This window comes from Pelodiscus sinensis, chromosome 2 (genome assembly GCF_052426305.1).
Source record: "Pelodiscus sinensis isolate ZL-2025 chromosome 2, ASM5242630v1, whole genome shotgun sequence".
NCBI lineage: Eukaryota > Metazoa > Chordata > Testudines > Trionychidae > Pelodiscus > Pelodiscus sinensis.
This window is the reverse complement of record NC_143053.1, coordinates 202,870,300-202,890,906: the sequence shown is the minus strand read 5'-3', so window position 1 is coordinate 202,890,906 and position 20,607 is coordinate 202,870,300. Positions and strand designations below refer to the sequence as shown.

The 20,607-nt window shown below is 41.1% G+C and overlaps 1 protein-coding gene across 1 annotated transcript in view; it reads left to right on the top strand.

The window, feature by feature from the left end:
* DNAH11 (dynein axonemal heavy chain 11) overlaps positions 1–20,607 on the top strand; it is a 190,061-nt gene that overhangs the window by 9,229 nt on the left and 160,225 nt on the right. Inside the window, exons 3-6 of the mRNA XM_089776661.1 lie at positions 7,175–7,371; positions 12,609–12,798; positions 14,574–14,673; positions 18,518–18,729. Coding sequence (XP_089632787.1) covers positions 7,175–7,371; positions 12,609–12,798; positions 14,574–14,673; positions 18,518–18,729 — 699 coding nt within the window. The remainder of the gene's footprint in view (positions 1–7,174; positions 7,372–12,608; positions 12,799–14,573; positions 14,674–18,517; positions 18,730–20,607) is intronic.

The window sequence follows — 20,607 nt, the reverse complement described above, 5'->3', positions numbered from 1 at the left end:
TAAGCGTATCTACCTCTCCCCCCAGCTTAGTGTCCTCTGCAAATTTGCTGAGGGTGCAATCCATCCCCTCATCCAGATCATTAATAAAGATATTGAACAAAACCGGTCCTAGAACCGAACTTTGGGGCACTCCGCTAGAAACCGACCGCCATCCTGACATCGAGCCATTGATCACTACCCGCTGGGCCCGGCCTTCTAGCCATCTTTCTATCCATCTTACCGTCCATTTATCCAATCCACAATCCCTTAACTTGCTGGCAAGAATATTGTGGGAGACCGTATCAAAAGCCTTGCTAAAGTCAAAGTATATAACATCCACTGACTTCCCCATGTCCACCGAGCCAGTTACCTCATCATAGAAGCTAATCAGATAGGTCAGGCACGACTTACCCTTTGTTAATCCATGCTGACTATTCCTAATCACTTTCCTCTCATCTAAGTGCCTCAATATGGATTCCTTAAGGATCCCTTCCATGATTTTTCCAGGAACCGAGGTAAGACTGACCGGCCTATAGTTCCCTGGATCATCCTTCTTCCCTTTTTTGAAGATGGGCACTACATTTGCCTTTTTCCAGTCATCCGGGATTTCTCCCGATCTCCACGACTTTTCAAAGATAATAGCCAAAGGCTCCACAATGACATCTGCCAACTCCCTCAGTACCCTCGGATGCACTAAGTCCGGACCCATGGATTTATGTATGTTTAGCTTTTCTAAATAGTTCCTAACCTGTTCTTTACCCACCACAGGCTGTCCATCTTCATCCCATCTTGTGTCACTTGGCGCAGAAGTCCAGGAGCCGACCTTGTCCGTGAATACAGACACAAAGAAATCATTGAGTACTTCAGCTTTCCCCACATTATCTGTCACTAGGTTACCTCCTTCATCCATTAGGGGCCGCACACCCTCTCTGATCACCTTCTTCTTGTTAACATGCCTGTAGAAACCTTTCTTGTTATCCTTCACATGCTTAGCTAGTCGCAATTCCATTTGCGCTTTCGCCTTCCTGATAACTCCCCGGCATTCTCGAGCTATACCTTTAAACTCCTCCCTGGTCATTTGTCCAAGTTTCCACTCTTTGTAAGCTTCCTTTTTGTGCTTAAGTTCACCAAGGATTTCACCTATAAGCCAATCCGGTCTCCTACCATGTTTGCCTCTCTTGCTACGCATCGGGATGGTTTCTTTCTGTGCCTTCAATAAGGCTTCTTTAAAATACTGCCAGCTGTCCTGGACTCCTTTCCCCTTCATGTTAACATCCCAGGGGATTCTGCCCATCAGATCTTGGAGGGAGTCAAAATCTGCTTTTTTGAAGTCCAAGGTGTGTATTTTACTACTCTCTTTTCTTCCTTTGGTCGGGATCCTGAAATTTACCATCTCATGATCACTGCTTCCCAGGTTGTCACCCACCTCCACTTCCCCAATTAGTTCTTCCCTGTTTGTGAGCAGAAGGTTCTTCCAACTGGGTGTAACTCTGGTTTTCATCATGAAATCAGTATCTAGAGGTAGATTGCAAGAGATGCTGATAGAATGGGAGTATGTGAAGAATGAGTTGGGGAGAGCATGCTATGGCTATATGTGGCTATGGGTGAGTTTTTCATGCATGTGCTCGGATTGCAAGACTATGAGGGACCTGAACATCACTATCTGTCCCAGTAGCTTTCTCCTCCGCTTCAGTCCATCTGTTATCCACTCCTGCCCATATCTCTTTTGTAGGCTCTCCAGCCCGAGTTTATTAACTATTTCTTCTACACTCTTGTTTTGCTATGTGCTGCATCTGATGACTGCAGCACTTTTCAAAACATATCCATACTCTTCCTGGTTCACCTTATCTGATAGAGGTGCTCCACTGGTATTATAGAAGCTGGTCCTCAGCTGCACATCTGCAGAAGCCAAAGAAACAATGAACACATACCTTGTTGAGAAGGTACTCTAAGCCATGAATCACAAAAGTCACGTACACCTTGTTCTTACCATCCATTTTCACACTGCCTACGAAGAGTGGAGGGGTAAGGGTGAGTGCAGTGGGTGGTGGGAAAGGTGAGTGGATAAGAGGGAACAAAGTGTCTGGGTAATTTGAAAAGAGGTCTTTAAATGAGGGAGGGACACAGGGCAATTGAGTTCAAACTGCTGACCAGAGCAATCATGAAGAATGTTATGAGCATTGATGTCCTGATACAAGCAAGTGCACTGACATTCTGTCACAAAAATGTCTGTCACTCATCAAAGTGCTTTTATTTTGTTGGCACAGCCAGGGAATTAAATCAGCAGGAGTACCATGTCATGTGTACACCTCCACTGTTTTGGTGATGAAATCTAACCTTGGTAAACAAAACCATGTGGTGTAGACAAATCCTAAGAGAGATGGGACCTAATGTTCTAAACCAATGGTAAATGGAAAGTCCTGAAGGAAAGAGGGTTTCGAGCTTGGGAGTGCCAGAGAAATGGTATTTATTTTATAAGGATTTAATAAAATAGAACCCAAGAGGATTAATGCTAGTTTTACACACAAACAAACCCACTCCTGGGTCCAGGAGGATACCGAAGATTGGAGGAGGCTGTGTGGTAGAAGAAACTGTTCCTTACCAGGCTTATCTTTTCACATGTTGAAAGTGCACTTCTACTCAGAAGCAGTTGAAACTACGTCATAAAATATAGAGGATCTTTTAATACTGTTAATTGGACAGATCCTTTTTTTTATAACAGAAATCTTATAAAACTCGTTTTACAACTTAAATGGATATAAATTTAGTATATGCCCAATTATAGATTGGCCTTGTTGAAGGGGGTTTTCCCATCCTTAGTATTAAAAGAAAGTTCTTAAATTCACAGATTTGATGGTTAGTGATCCTTTTTCAGTCAACTCCAAGTTCCACCATATTTCAAAGTAATTGTCATTGTAAGAGAATCTCTTTCACATGCTGGAGGACTACTGTGTTTACTGAACACCAAAGAGGGTACTGAGGTGAAATGTTTGCATTGCCATCCCATGGGACAGCATGCTCTGGGGCTGCTTTGTGCCACATCCTCTCTTAATATGTACTTTACCATCCTGCCTACAGAATAAATAATAGTCGAAAGGCAGGTGGGGAACTGATGCTACTGTTGATCTAACACAGCAAACAGAATCAAGCTTTGTAACTACAAATTTTGCACTCAGCTACTCTATGCAGAAATATGATTGTGTCCCTGTTATCCCTGTCCTTTACCCTTCCTTCATTTATTTCACCTCCCTTTTTGTGCTTTGTTTTGAACCAAGGCACCTAGTCCTCCAAGGACCCCTGCACAGGCAGAAGTCAGTGGCGCTCTGAATGAGCGGTTTGTAGTATTTGAGTCTAAGGTGGTGAGTTAATTGTTTATGGCTTTACAATATTGAGCCTAATGGGGCTCTAACCTCACTAGGATTTATGTAATGTAATAAAACATAATCCTCAAGCCCCTATGGGACATTGGCATACAGATTTAATTGATGTATTTGCGGTTTAAGCCTGATTCATACAAACCCTTAAGCAAGAGCAATGCTGTACTCTCCAGGGTCGATTGATTTAAATTACCCCTTCCCCCCATCATCAATTTAAATCAAGTTTCCCACTAATATGTCACATATTTCTTCAAACAATGATGCAAATTTGATCACTAAAACATGGGGATTTACAGTTCAGGACAGCATTTTACAGCATCCAAGAGTGTATACTTCATGTAATATTTTTAGGTAACTTGATTTTTATTAATTTAGGAGATAGAACATAATACTCATAATCTGTGACAAGATGCAGCAATAGTACATTAGGAATGATAAGAACTAAAACACACACACACACACACACACACACACAATAATACTGATATTTTATTAAACTACATCTTAAATGTTACATAAATGTTTCATGTTTGCAATAGTAGCAGTCTCCTGACTGGCTAGCTGATGGGTGTCCTTAAAAACTTTTTTTTTAAGAAAAATTCAAATGTTATTAACTCTAACAGACAAGTCCCCAGAACACTAAATGTATGATGTCCTTAAAACTTCTACAGCTAGTTTTCTTCTTCCTCAATCCATGTCATTTTGATGCAGTACAGGCAGTCCCCGGGTTACGTACAAGATAGGGACTGTAGGTTTGTTCTTAAGTTGAATCTGTATGTAAGTCGGAACTGGCGTCCAGATTCAGCCGCTGCTGAAACTGACTGCCAGTTCTGACTTACATACAGAATCAACTTAAGAACCCCAGGCGTCCCCAAGTCAGCTGCTGCTGAAACTGATCAGCAGCTGATTCCAGGAAGCCCGGGGAAGAGCAACTCTGCCTCAGGCTTCCTGTAGTCAGTGCTGGTCAGTTTCAGCAGAAGCTGACTTGGGGACGCCTGGGGCAGAGCAGCTGGGGTGCTGCTGGGTTGCTCCAGTAGCGCCACTCCTCGGCGCTACTGGACCAACCCAGCAGCACCCCAGCTGCTCTGCCCCAGGCATCCTGATTCAGCCGCTGCTGAAACTGACCAGCAGTGGCTTAATCAGGACACCTGTGGCAGAGCAGCTGAGGTGCTGCCGGGTTGGTCCAGTAGCACCCAGAGCGGCGCTGTGGGACCAACCGGCAGTGCCCCAGCTGCTCTGCCACAGGCGTCTGGAGAAAAGCCTGGTCTGCTGGGGGGGGGGGGCGGGACGTACTAGCAGCAGACCAGGAAGACGTGGGCGGCAGACTGAGACGCACCGCGGTCCCGCCACCTGGGTCCTCCGCAGCTCTGCTCCCAGTCTCCCTGGTCTGCCAGGGAGACGGGGAGCAAAGCCTCTGAGGACGCCAGCAGCGGGACAGCCGCGGGGCGTCTGGGCTGCTCCGCTGCCGGCTTCCCTGAGGCTTTGCAAAGCCGCGGGGGGGGGGCTCGGGCAGCGAGGCTCTGCCCGAGCCCCCCCGCGGCTTTGCAAAGCCTCGGGGAAGCCGGCAGCAGAGCAGTCCTGGCGCGCCTGGGCTGCCTCGCTGCCTGAGCCCCCCCGGGGCTTTGCAAAGCCTCGGGGAAGCCGGCAGCGGAGCAGCCCAGGCGCGCCTGGGCTGCCTCGCTGCCCGAGCCCCTCCGCAGCTTTGCTCTGCGTCTTCTTGGTCTGCAGACCAGGGAGACGCGGAGAAAGCCCCGGAGTACACGGGCGGCAGGACCGCGAGTTCCCGCAGTCCGTGTCCTCCGGGGGAGCCCCGTTCGTAACTGCGGATCCAACATAAGTTGGATCCACGTAAGTCGGGGACTGCCTGTACTGATTCCAAGTTACCAAAAAAACCGAGTGTGCTTAGAGTGCACTTAATTTGGAGTTAGCCCCATTGAAAAGAAGTATAGGATAGGGCTTCTTTTGGGAAAGCTTTGTTATGTTACAGTAAAATAGTGAATAGACTTATGCCATCACTAATATGGTCTGGGACCATGATGATCCAAAATAAAAGGCCTGTATTATGTAATATAAAATAAGAAAATAACACTTAGTGGCAATTGGCAACTCTAGATTTCATTACTGCAGGTTTCTGTACTGTATACTTGGGTTATAGATTCTAAACCATGTTAACTAATTAAACAAACCATAAAGATTGGCTAAGCTAAACTTTCTAGCAACATCCAACACTGCAAACAGATTGGGAATTTACTTGTTAAATCACACTTCTACTAAAAGACATAGAGAGTCTTGAAGAATGATACATTGCAAAGTTGATCCACATTGTTCTGCATACACATCCTCATCTTCATCCATATCATTTTCTCCCAATAAGCAATTTTCCTTATGCTGTTTCATTCTTGCAGCTATCTTGCACTGCTTACACTTGACACGTTTTTCTTTTTTTACCCAGGGAATGAATTTCTTCAATATATTCCCAGATAGGGTCTCTCTTACACACAGAAGCCATGACAGTTTTTTCTATGGCAAAGTGTGCAGAAATATAGGAAACGGTGTGTCTTCCCTTTTTCTTTTTAGTCCATTCCACTGTTTCATTCTTTGTTGCCTCACTCTGTTCCTCTATACTGTCTCTCTGTTGTTAGTCTGTTCCTATATATTGTGTCTCTGTCAAACTATGATCTGCTTGGCAAAGGTCCATCACTATATAAGCACAGAACAAAACTAATCCTATCCAGCCTGGGCCTGTCTTTGTACATGTTAGTTGCAGAGAAACAGAAATTGAAGTCCCAGAATTTTCAGGAAAAAAGAGCTCGTTGTTAGGCTGGACAGACTAGAGCCATTAATTCATTTTTGAGAGACTGTAAGTGTAGGTGTAGTATAATTGTGATGAGATTTAATTGTAACTTATTTTTAAATGAGGAATTCAGTATTTTAGTGATTTTAAAAATATCTGATTTAGATAAAAAAAAATTACAAAATTGATTTTTAAAGTCATTGATTTTTATCCACCCTTGTACTCCCATTTTGGCAACATGCTTAAACACTTGCTTAATTGTAAACTTCAATGAGCAATAATCTCATGCTTAAAATTACGTATGTGCTTAAGTGCTTCACAAGTACAGTGAATGTCCTATAGAAAAATATAGCTATGAATTAAAACTGAAGGCTTTAAAATAGATGTTACGAATATGCACCGTTCAGTTACAAACAAAACCACATATTTACACTGATGGGGGAGGAGAGGAAACTAATTTTACAAAGGCTTATTATAGAAAGGTATTTTTACTCTGAGTTTATTTTAAATATAATGTTGAGCCTGACCAGAAATTAAATATTTATGGGTTACTTGTTTTTTTGCTTTGATAAACAGAGATACCTGGGACTAGGCTGTTGGTGATAATTTGGTGCCCTCTAATAAGAGAGATTGAATACACAGACCTGGATATTTATTGACCTCCCTCTTTTTTTTTTTTTTTTCTCCTAATTTTTTTGTGGAAAAAAGGCGGAGGAGAATTTTTTTTTAAAAGCATAGTTTCTGTGAAAGAACCTTAATGGGGACAGTAAATGTAAATATGTATATTATTGTTGTGTACAATACAATTTGAATAGGCTGAATGTGTGCATAGTAACAGAAAAAAACCCCAAAAAGTTGGCTTAGGTTTAAGTAATAATTTGTTTCTGACATATGCTTCAGGTTACTTTTGAGGTATATTTGTTGTCCACTCAAGATTCAAAGAAGCAGTATGTTGTGAAGTACCACTGAGAAACTTTGAACATTTAACTGATTTGTGACACTTCTTTCTCAACTCTGCCTCCAGGTGGTAGTGCCTATTCTTTCCAATAAGAAAAACCATGGATCCTGGCCACATTTTATTTCACAAGACATGGAGCGTCATGTGGAAATTATGAAAAATAAAGTGCATGTTATGAAGGGAATGATTTCTGGAAGAACCCTTCTTCCGATTCCAACAGCTGCAGCAAAGGCTGACTTGCATCAGATGTGTGCTGAAAACAAGTAAGGAGCAGAATGCATACAGTATAGCAAATAGACACTGCATTGAATGGTCTTTCAGCCATAGGAATCTAAACTAGTATTAGTTGCGTTAGTGAAATAAACATGTTAGTAAATGTTAACAATATCTCTTTTTTATATTAAATTTAGAATATTCATAATATTGAACTTGGAACGCTTGAGTTATCTCATTGCTCCCATGAGCATGTTTAAGGGTGTCCTAAATTGTGGCTTTTTCTTCAACATGCCAATTTTTTTAAACAAAATAACTAAATTAAACACTCTCTTGCATAGGAGAGGCTACACAGAATGTATGCATAAGGGCTTTTATTGGTGGCCAGTTAAATGCAAGAGCAAGGTGAAAGTTATGCAGTCACCAGAAACTCTACATGAAATTATAGTCTCATAGTATGAAATATAGCTAGCTATTTTTTGAATTAAAATTTTGCATGTACTGTCACTAGTTACTACTTCCTAAGAACATAAGAATGGCTGTACTGAGTCAGACCAAAGGTCCATCTAGCCCAGTAGCCTGTCTGCTGACAGTGGCCAGCTCCAGGTGCCCCAAAGGGGGTGGACCCCATTATTATAGAGTTTTTTTTATTTTGGTAGCCTCTCTAATCTCCCTCAGCATTTCAAGGTCAGTATCACAGTCCTGGTCAGGTGGTCGATAATATATCCCTACTGCTGAATTCTTATTATTGGAGCATGAAATTACTATCCATAGTGATTCTATTGAACATGTTGATTCATTTAAGATTTTTATTTCATTTGATTCTACATTAACTTTCACATACAGTGCCACTCCGCCACTCACACGGCCTGCTCTATCCTTCCGATATATTTTATATCTCGGTCTGATTGTGTCCCACAGATTTTCCTCATTCCAGCAGGTTTCAGTGATGCCTATTATGTCTGTCTCCTCCTTTAACATGAGGTACCCTAGTTTACCCATCTTATTAGTCAGACACCTAGCATTTGTGTAGAAGCACTTTAAAAAATTGCCACTATTTATTTGTCTGCCCTTCCCTGATGCATTGGATTCCTTTATATGTAGTTGTTTGTCTGCTCTGGCCCATGGTTTGTCCTCTCCCCTCCTCTTTTTCTGACTACAGCCTAGAGAATCTCTATCAATGGATTCTCTTCTAAGAGAAGTCTCCATCCGATTTATGTGCTTCTCCGCACCAATTGGCTTCCCCCCATCTCTTAGTTTAAAAACTGCTCTACGGCCTTTTTAATGTTTAGTGCCAGCAGTCTGGTTCCACCCTGGTTTAGGTGGAGCCCATCCTTCCTGTATAGGCTCCCTCTCTCCCCAAAGTGTCCCCAGTTCCTAATAAATCTAAACCCCTCCTCCCTACACCATCATCTCATCCACACATTGAGACTGAAGTTCTGCCTGCCTACCTGGCCCTGCACGTGGAACTGGAAGCATTTCCGAGAATGCCACCATAGAGGTCCTGGATTTCATTCTCTTTCCTAGTAACCTAAATTTGGCCTCGGGGACATCTCTCCTACCCTTCCCTATGTCATTGGTACCTACATGTACCATGACTACCGGCTCCTCCCCAGCACTACACATAAGTCTATCTAGATGCCTTGAGAGAGCCGCAACCTTCGCTCCAGGCAGGCAAGTGACATATGGTTCTCCCGGTCATCACAAACCCAACTATCTATGTTTCTAACGATCGAATCACCCACTACTAACACCTGCCTCTTCCTAACATCTGGAGTTCCCTCCCCCTCAGAGGTATCCTCAGTGCGAGAGGATACTGCAACATCCTTTGGAAGGAGGGTCCCAGCTATGGGATGGTTTCCCTCTGCTCCCGTTGAATGCTCTGTTCCCCTGAGACTTTCATCCTTAAGAGCACTGGGGCTCTCAGACTGGAGGTGGGACAGTACTACAGTGTCCCGGAAAGTCTCATCAACATAGCTCTCTGATTCCCTTAACTCCTTCAGTTAAGCCACCCTGGCCTCCAAAGCTCGAATTCAGTCTCTGAGGGTCAGGAGCTCCTTGCAATGGGTGCACACATACACCACCCGCCCACAGGGCAGGTAATCATACATGTTACTCTCGACGCAATAAACAGAATAGCCCCTCTCTGCTGCTGGGCTTCTGTCTGCATTTTTTCCTATGAATGAGTTTGATTGATAATGTTTCTAGTTAAAACAGGAAGTTTTTATTAAAACCTTTAAACTAAAGTATAAAGACTGGCAAGAATACCTTGGCCCCTTCCCAACTCCCTCTCAAAACTCCCTGTTTGCTGCTCCTGTTCACTGGTTCAGATGTAGCAGAGCACCTGAATACAAGTTTACTTCAATCGCATGAGTAATCTTAGTTCTTCAGAGGAACTACTTGCATGCTTAAGCAGGTGCTTAAGTGCTGTATTGGACTGTAGCCTTTTTTCTGGCTCCTCTTCCATCTTCCCCTATCTCCTTTTCAATTACAGTATTATGTATTTTCCTGTCACTCTGAGTGCTCTTCATTCAACATGTCTTCAGTGGCTGTTTCAGCAGGAGCAGCAGTGATTGGTTGAATATACAAATTTACAGGGCTGGTGTCATGCACAAGAATTAAAAAGGGTTTTAATTTCAACACTGCTTTCCAGGGAATTATTTATACACCGTGCCTGGATTTAAGGACAGTAACTGTAAAATACCACTGGAGGGAAGGAAAAATACTTAAATGGTGATATAATACCAGAGAAGAATTATTGTGTAATAGTTGTAATTTTTGCATCCCATATGCATTATTTTACAAGGCTACCGTTTGAAATACTAGACACTATTTTTTTATTACATTCAGGGTTCATCTACACTGCAGGGCTTAACTTGAAATAAGCTATGCAAATTGAGCTATGTCAATTGCGTATCTTATTTCAAAATAGCTTATTTCATAGAATCATAGAATACTAGGACTGGAAGGGACCTCGAGAGGTCATCGAGTTCAGTCCCCTACCCTCCCTTCAAAATAGGGAGCGTCTACCCAGCACTTATTTTGAAATAGAGCACTCTTCCTCCAACTTCCCTTATTCCTCGTACAATGAGGGTTACAGGAGTCAGAGTAAGAAGTCCTCCATCTTGACAGTATTTTGACGCTATTTCAAAATAATTGCAAGCTGTGTAGATATGGACTAAGTTATTTCGGAATAGCACTAGTTATTTCGAAATAGTGTTACAGTGTAGGCTTACCCTCAGGTGTTTTTTTACATAAAAGTATATGTGTTGTTTTAAAGGGATGTGTGTGCTACATTGCTCAAGCTATTTGTTTTGTTTCTAAGAAATTCTGTGTATCACAACATGTACGCTGATTAATTCTCTAATGGTTAGCAGCCATAATACTAAATTATTTTAGACCACCTACTGCTGTTTCAACCTGAGCTAAGAAAATAAAAAAAATGTGGTACATGCTGCCTTTTGTAATTGTGCTGATATTTAATTGCAAGTAGTGAAATATGGACCTAGATTCTCAGCTGGTTTAAAATAATAGAGCTCCACTGCAGTCAATGAAGCTATGACAGTTTATACCAACTGAGCATCTGGTCACTGATCTATTATAATATTTAGACATGGTGCTTGTTTTAAATGCTGGAAGATATATGTTTAGAAGTTCAGGGAAGTCAGTTCCTTTTGAGACCATTCTTTGAGCAGGTAGTGGTCATTGTGGTTTCAGTAAACAGTATTAAAGTGCCACACATTTACACATTGCAGCTCCAAAGAGCTTACAATTTAAATAAGGCAAACATATGACAAGTATTCAGGACAGATTGTCTGCACAGAGAGGTTACTCAGAACGGAAGGATTTATACTTATTGTTGTAATGTGTGGGGCCTCCGGGCCCCAATCAGGATCTAAGCCCTGATGTGTTAAGTGGAGAGAAAAGAGAAAGTGCTTGCTGGGTAAAGAGAGGGGAAGTGCTTCAGTAGCATGACATAAGCAGAAAGCCCAAAATGGGAAATGTGGCTGCAAAGAAAAGTGAAGGGATGGGAGGGAGAATGGAGAGAAATTAGATTTATATTGGCGAAGATTATGTAGAGCCTTGCAGGTGAGGACTGTCTTCTTGAATTTAGTATATTAAGAAATAGCAAGGTGGTGTGAGAAGGGCCGAGGGAGAAGATAACATTATGCAGGCATTTTACACAGAGAAGACCAGAGAGATGAGAGCCATGGGTCCCAGGCAGAAAAGAGAAGGTTAGTACTTATCTATAAACAAATCTGCACTGAAATAATTGTTTGAATTCACATCTCATGTTATTAATGGATTTTAACCCCTTAAACTACAGTGAAATATTTTAATGAAGAATATCCATGCACAGACTTGTTATGAAACAACAAAAGATGTGAATTTAAATGTATTTTAGTAAGATCAGCTAGGGATGTAAAATCCTGTTTAATTAGTTAATTGGTTAACCAATTGAACAGGGTGAGTGGCGGGGGGGAGGAGATGGGCTATTCTGGCCTGGCCGGAGTGTCCCCTACCCGTGGCGGGCCCCACGGGGTGTGAGCAGCCCTCTGCCTATGGTGGGAGGAGGGCTGCTCCAGCCCCCCACCAATTAACCGGTTAAACATTCACATTCCTAAGACCAGTTATTACCTCATAGCCTGAGATAGGAGCACACCTTAATAGTCTGTAAATATAATTGACTTCAGCTTTTCTTGCACCCTTCCTTGTCTTTGTGGGCCCTGTATATTATAGCAAGATAACTAACAGCTTGGAATGTTACTAGAAATAGTGCCTATTAGAAAATGTTAAAGGATATTCATAGGAAGTGAATTTGAACTCAGAAATTGAATATTTGGACTGGAAATCTGATTGTAACTTATCATCCAGTCAGGAAATAGGAACATTATCATGTGACCCAGGACCAGTAAACTAAACAACAAACCTTTTATTTTGAATACTGTACATTCACAGTGAACTGTTCACAAACCAAAAGTTTTTGGCCAATAGCTTTGAATAGTGTATAGATCTGACAAAATTATCACCTGTTTACTGACAATAAACTCTTTATTCTTTTCTCAAATCAATCCTTTTGCCTCCCTGATCATGTAGTTATAGTGGTTTCAACATATCTTTTTGTAATGTGTTGATCAGCACTGGACTCAATATTCTAGGTACTCACACTAAGATGTTCATGATAAAAGTGTAAAGAGAGGGACAAGGACACATATTACTATACCACTGCCCTTTGCACACCACCAGTACTTCAGCAAAAACATTGATAATTTTTTCCCTTTTGCAGACAATATCCTTATGCTAGGACAGTGCTACATGCAATTGAATCTATGGTTATTAAATGGTCACATCAGATACATGACATACTGCAAAGGGATTCTGTTCAACCTCTTCTGCAGGGCCTCCATTCAGATCCCCAAACTGAGCTCAACTTCTGGAAGATGAGAAAAGATAATTTGTTGTGCATATATGATCAAGTAAGTGATTTCATATATTCAGCAGATATTAAGGGAAGCCCTCTATGGGTGTCTTATTTTTGTATGCAAAATGAGTCTTTGTTTCCAGACAATGGGCAGAACTGAAGATCTGGATTTCTGATTAGTCTGTCTCCATAGATATGCCCAAACAAAAGGGAGTTAAGAATGGGTGAGTGGTGTAAATAACTGAGTATGATGATTAGTGATGAAGGGCTACATGGCAGTGGGGAACTGTCCAGATCCCTTAATTGTTCATTTTTAAATGCTCTGTCACGTGTGTGTATTGTCAGGAAAGAGAGAGAGAGAGAGAGAGTGTGTGTGTGTGTGTGTGTGTATATATATATATATATATATATATATATATATATACACACACAATGTGGTGATTAACCAGACTTCACTGAAACACACCTTTTAAACTAAATTTGCTAAATGAGCTTTTTCTTAGGAATCTCCCTGGTTGGTGGTGATGGTTTGGTGGGTTTTTTTAAAAAATGAGCAACAGAAATTTAAAAGAAGTGGTTGTGTAATATCTGGAGTATCCCTACCCATGAGTCCTCAGCATCCCTTTCTTCCTTCTCCAAGTTTCTAGCATCAGCCTTCTCCATGCTCTCTGAAAATAATAAAATTGAAGGGAGCTAGTACAGGTAGGGTGGCCACAGGAAAACCTCTGAACCAACAGCTTGTTTTTATACAATTATTTAACAAAAAAACAAAAAAACCCAAACATTTATTTTATCATTTTGAATCAAGCATTTCTACTAGGAAAGAACTTTAAAAAATGTGTTTTATCTCTCTTGTATTTTTCCCATCTCTCCAATTCATTTTTAGCCTTTCCTCTACTCTGTATCTTTCCTGTGTACCCTAACTCTTACTAAGTCTCTTTCAGACTATATCTTTGCTCTCTTTCCCACAAAGTAATGAGACCCAAATAAAAGCTACAAGTAGGCATTTTCCCTCACATATTCAGTAAAATAAAATTTGAAGTTCCTGGGCCAAGCCATGAGAGTCATATAATGATGAAAACTTTCACAATTTAAATGATAATGAAAAAATTTGAAACATCTTGGTTGAACCTGTGCAAAGGATTTAATTACATATGTTACATTAATTTGTAAAAAGAGATGGCTAACTTCCCTGTGCTGATTTGAAAATATGAATCCAGAACTTTAGAAATGTTTTACTGTGCCTCTCCCTGAGAAAATGCTACACAGTTGGAATGATTTCTTTCTGGAGGAATTGGGCTTGAAAATCAGGCTTCAATGTAATAGAAATAGCTTCTATGTTAGCTATGGAATTGGGAGCTGCTGCTTCAGAGTACTGATTTGTTAAAACTGATGTTACAAATTCTCCAGTCCTGTTTTATTGAAATCTTGTGCAGTTATCAAAATTATTTACATTTCAAATATGAAATATTGCTTGGAGTTAGAAAACAGATCAGTTACCATCCTCTTTCAAATTCTGTATTCCTACTATCCTTGTTGTTAGCAGTGCTCCTGTATAAATTAGATAAACATTATGAACATAGAAGGCCCGACACAGTATGCAGTGAAGTCAAACAGACTTTTTCCATTGATTTCCATGAATATTAGATGAGGTCCAATGTGCATAAATGCGAGATTTAAAAAAAATGCTGTGGGTGAAATCCTGACTCTATTAAAGTTGGCAGTAAACTTTTGATTTTACTCTCTGTATCCAGGCAAACAATCTACTCCACTCTGTGACAGAAATTTGGTCTTCACTGAAGGTTTTTGTTTGTTTTGTTGTAATTCTAGCTTCAGTCTCCTGTTGTTCAAAATATGGTTAAGATCTTAAAAGCCAAAGAGAGCAGCTATTATCCTACTTCTCAGAACATTTTCAAGGATGTAGAAAATGGTAAGGATAGCTTGAATTAAATTTATATGTTGTCTACCTTTATATGTTTTGTTATAGAATAATCTATAATATTATTTAACATGACACTATAGTATGCCACTGATAATGTGCTACTGGAACAGCATGTACGCATTAAATCAAGCCACTCTGTATTTAGACTTTGCTCATTATTTACTTTTATAAAGTTTATGTGGATACTTTTTTACATAAAATCAGAAGGATATAGTAGTAATAAAATAGTGTTTGTGTTTCTATACATTATTTTGAGTCTACATGTATACTATATCTGTTGGTCTGCAGACTTTATTGCTAATATGAATAACATGAGGTTAGTACATTAGCCAAATATTCCTTTTTCATTAGTTTGCATTTATATGCATAATATGAAAATGAAATTTGAATGAAATATAATACAAATGTATGGTACTCTTAAAGTGTCATTTATCTTATGATTTGTTAGCTTAATAAGCAATAATAATATTTAGCTGTGATGTAGTACTTTTCATCAGTAATTCTCAAATTGCTGTACAATGGTGGTAAGTATTGTTAGCCTCATTTACAGACAAGAAAATGAGACTCCTGAAGGTGAAGTGACTTGCTTAAGGCCATCCAGGTGGCTAAGTCAGGATTAGAACCCTGGTCTTGTGCGACCTAGGCTAATGTGTTCTCTACTAGGTTATGCTGTCTCCCATTGTCTTAGTTTAGCAGCACCTGGCTGTTAGGCAGGTAAATTATGCCTATTTAATAGATGGGTCTGTCTTGTATGCTGATGTCACTGCTTGATGTCTAGGTTCCATAACCATATGCTATCCTCTGTTTCAAGGGAGGCTAGGTATTGTAAACTGCTCTAGAGATGTTGAATCAGTCACTCTCTCATGCTTCATGATTAATGGTCTGCAGTGCTACTCCACAATCCCAATGTGGGGAGAAATGTAGACCAAGCCAATGCAAGGGTGCAGCAGTTCTGTTTGAGCAAGGGGGTAGCCTATTAAACTGGTATTGGATCTTTGATCTGGGGGAAAAGGAGATAGGTGCAGCAATGGACTCCTGAATTTACTTAGTTTGTTAGAATTTTTTCCCCCCACCAACGCTTCCACTCTGTAAGGACATGAGTGTTCAGCTCCCCAGAGGCATTAAGCATTCATGCATGGTAAAGAGCCAGTAGCACTCTTGTCCAGGAGATTGTGTAAACTGCTGTAGAAAAGGGATGCTGAGAGATTTAACTGTGGTGTCCCTCTCCAGACCACAGGAATGGGATTTCTCCTCTGAATAGGAGCAGACCTTTGAGTTGGCTCAGTATTGTTCCCTGCCAGAGAATGAGGCATCAGTCAGCCAAAGATATAATAGGTTGGTTCATCTGTCACAGCTCTCCAGGTCAATTTAACAGTAATGGCTTCCTGTTGAAGGTCATTAAAGATACTATATAGAAAGTACAAATATTTGGAAAAAAGTTAATTTATTGGACAAAAAGTTGAAATACAGAGATCCATTTTCAGTTTAATGTGAAATTGTTTTGTTAACTATTTTTTACATTTGTTATGATGCTGCGTTTGTTTGCTGCATTGGTTATATTGTCAAAATACATTCTAGCTTGACATCTAGTACATAACACTTTTAAAATGAGCAATAATTACCTATGAACAAATAGCAAGAGGTCTTGTAGCATCTGTAACACATTTATTTGGGCATAAGCTTTCGTAGGCTGGAGCCTACTTTGTCAAATGCATGAAGTGGAAGTGGGCTCCAGTAAATCATGGGTAGCTGCATTGCTGTTCCTTTTCGGGTCTCTCTGAGGGTGTGTCTAGACTACAGAGTTTTGTCGACAAAAGTGGACTTTTGTCGATAAAACTATACCTGCGTCTACACTACTGCTGAGTTCTGTCGACATAATGTTGACAGAACTCAGCAGTTTTGTCGATGCTGGTAAACCTCATTTTATGAGGCATAATGCCTTCTGTTGACAGAGTTCTGTCGACAGAAGGTGTTATTGCATGTAGGGTTGTGTCTAGACTACAGGGTTTTGTCGACAAAGCAGCTTGCTTTGTCGACAGAACTGAATGTAGTCTAGACGCTCTTTGTCGACAGAAGCTTTGTCGACAGTATCTGTCGACAAAACCCTGTAGTCTAGATGTACCCTGAGTGTGCTCTGATGTTGGGCTTCATGCCCTTACCTATCCTGGGATAACATTTTTCAGTTCTCTCACTTTAGCCTGGGCCCGGCACTAACATACTCTATGTTTTGAATAGCATTTATCCAAAATTGAGTTCAGACATGTGGTTCTTCTCTTCAGGAATCTAAGACCAGTGGAGAATTTAGTGGGACATTCTTCCTACAGCATTTCTTTGAACAGTTGAGTCAGTGTCACACAGAAACTATTTTTAAACAACCAGCAGTCCACACACACATCTATTTTTACCTAAAGTCTTTACCTACCTCGTGGTAATGAAGGCAAGTCTAACCTCTTCAGAAACTTGAGCAATATGTATGGTTTATATGTTCTTCAAGCTGGAGGTGTAAATTGAGTTAGCACAGGGAAAATAGAGTGTAGCTGTGTCAGCATTAGTGGTGGGAGGAGAAGATGCCCTAACTACATACCTAGCATCTTGGAGCAGTATGTATCTGAGGCAGCTACAATCTTTTGTGTACTTGCTCTGTCAGAGCTACTGTGGGTAGTAGCTCATGCTCATGCAGGAATTCACACTTAGAATATGAAGTGTCAACATAGCATCCTTAGGCTGGTTTACCCGAACACTTTTCCCATTTCTTAAGAGAGTCCCTTTTTAAACTGCTGTTGTTCTCTTGGTTTCTGGTGTATGCAGGCCTTTTCCTGTCATGACATTCTCTCAAAACATCTTTCAAATATGTGAGATGGAGTTGTTTAACCTTCCCCCACAACGCCTTCATACACTAACCCATTATACTCATACAGTAATCATCCCAATAACTAGGTCAACATTCAATTTTCATACATCATTACAGAGCAGCTTGTACGCCATCATATAATGTGTCACACAATGATCCCTACCCTGGTAAAAATATCCTCAGCAGTTGTTATCTCACTGAAGATTTATAGGCCTCTTCACTACTTGGTCAACAAGGCTTTTCCCGATATTGAAGGATAGCTTATGGGACTGCCAAAGTTTGCTCTCTTATCAAAGATCATCACAGATCCTGCCAGTTAGGCTCATGGGAATAATGTTGGAATGGCATGTCGTGTCTCTTGATATCCTATGCAAATGGGATAGGAAGGGAGACTTCTTCTTTCACTGTCTGACTTTCCTGGTATAGACAGGTACACATAAACACACTGCTCTTTGCCAGTGAGCACAGATTGGGAACATGCCATTTCTCCAGCAAAGTTTTTAATAAAACCATAGGCCTCTGATTTTTCCTTCTTGCTATCATGAGAACTTGATGAGATGGCATATGCTTATTACTTCACTTGTAGGTCTGCTGTAACTTCTGCATCACTCCATGCTGGTTGACTAAGGCAGGGGGAATAGATGGAAAAGAAAGAATTGTGATGCATAGAACTCTAGCTCTCCAGCAGCAGAACTAGTAAATGGGGATTGAATGAGCCTTCTGTTGTGTGGCCTACCTTGTATGCCTTTACTCCCTGGATAAGGACGGTTGTTGTTCTGTATCTTTGGGGGGGGGAAAATGAAATTATGATTACATTTACAAAGTTAGACTGTCCACCTGACAGTGAGAGGCCTTCTAATATTTACAGCTAGTGCAATGAAAATATTTTCCTTTTAGACTAGAATAATTTTTCTCCTCAATATAAACAAGTTGATTGAGAAACTTACCTGAAGTTTTAGCATTTTCTTTTTCTTTTTACAGGACTTATGGAAGCCCAAGATATTGAACTGTACCTGAGACCATTGAGAAGACACATTCAGTTTCTTCAGGAAACAGAATTCCCCAAGATTCATGGTTTAATCCCCCCTTTGTTTCACATCATCTGCCTGATCTGGAGTCACTCCAAGTTTTACAGTGTGCCTGCACGAATAATAGTGCTACTGCAAGAGTTCTGCAATCTCTTCATTGACCAGGTAGCCTCAAAATATGAATCATAAATATATAAGTACTTAATACATTAGAGCCAGTCAATAAATGGTATGCTAAAAACAAGAGTTTGAGTTTAGTCTGTATTAGTTTTATAATAAACACCATAATTAGAAGATTAATCATATTTCTGCAGAGATCTCCAGTTACCATTTCACTTGCAGCACAATCAAATAATTACAACTATCAGTGTTGCCATTTCACAAGTTCTTTGTTAAAAAAGGCAATAATCGGTTTGCCTAAAGAAGGAAAGATATTTGTCAAAAATCACACAGCACATAAAAAGTTGTTTCTTTCGTTGCCAGGCAGTTACAACATCTTTCTCCTTAGTATGTTTAATGGTAACTATTTGCTTTTTCATATTGCAAACTTGATAATAGCTACTGAGTTACACACACACACACACACGGAGGGGATTGGCAAGCAAATTGTCAGTGAGTGACTTTGAAATGCTGTATTTTCTGTCCTTCCACAATCAACAGATGTGTCCCATTTAGCATCATTGGAAAGTCACAGTAATGTAACAAACACAGATCCTTTCCCACTTTTTCCATCCAGGCATCTGAAATACACTGGGCTAAGATATGTGTTCACAGTGGTAGCTTTTAAATACAGCCATTCCTCAAGTTTCAGAGTTGTAGACAATGTACTTCTGGCCAAGCAAATATAGTTGGGTCTCCCTTCAAAAACAGTCAGTAGCATTTGTTTGTTAGCCAAAAAAGGCACCTTGGAGAAACACAAGAGAAACTGACACCCTTAGCCTACTCCAGAGCATGAATGCATTAAACTGCCATAGCATTCTAGGCTCTTGCTGGTGAGAGAATGAGACGAAAGACCTGATTCTCCTTTCACACTATTCATTAGTCCTGATTTATGCTGTTAAGACAGAGGCTTGTCAGAGTTATTGCTGAACAGGAAGAAGGAAAACTAGGAGATAGCAATGGGAGGACTGAATGTACTGTTGCTGTTGTAATATTTGCATTTCATGTTTACAGTGGAATCATAGTAGTGCTTGGCTTTTCTCAGAAAAAACTGGTGTGACCGCTTGTGCCCCAGAAGAAAATATAATTATTTTTTGAATGCAAGGTGGAATACCAGCATAGAAGAGGGTCACAAACAATAGTTTTGGTTTCCACATTAAACAATGCTATGCTGCTGAGCCTTCCATGTCTATTTTTATTTCTAGAATAGGTTTTCGGTGGCCAGTCCCCATTTTGTCATGCCATCTCTTTCCCTGCTACCATGTTTACATCGGATTCTGGAAGGCCAAGTTACAAAGTTTGAATGTTCATCTTCCCATTGAAGCTTTCCTTAATTCCTGCACTGACTACTATTAAGTTTTGCCCTTTTAATTTTGTATTTACAGAGTAACTAATCTAGTCTTACTATTGCTATAAATATGTTTCTTTCAATAAGAATACAGGCAGTCCCCGACTTACGCGGATCCGACTTATGTCGGATCCGCACTTACGAACGGGGCTTTCTCGCCCCTGAGGTCGGGGCGAGAAAGCCCCGTTCGTAAGCTGCTCCGGTGCCCCTGGTCTGCTGGAGACCGTCTCCAGCAGACCAGGGGCACCGGGCGGGTTCCCGCACTTCTGAGGCTTTGCCAGAGCAAAGCCTCAGAGGCGCGGGGAACCGCCGCTGCTGCCACTTCAGTCTGGGTGCCTGTGGTCTGCTGGGGATGGTCCCCAGCAGACCACAGGCACCGGGACTGAAGCCGCAGCCGCGGCGGGGTCCCTCGCCTCTGAGGCTTTGCCAGAGCAAAGCCTCAGAGGTGCGGCACCCCGCTGCCGCTGCGGCTCTGCTCCCCGTGTCCCTGGTCTGCTGGGGGGGGGGGGGGCGCAGCTAGTACGCCCCCCCCCCCC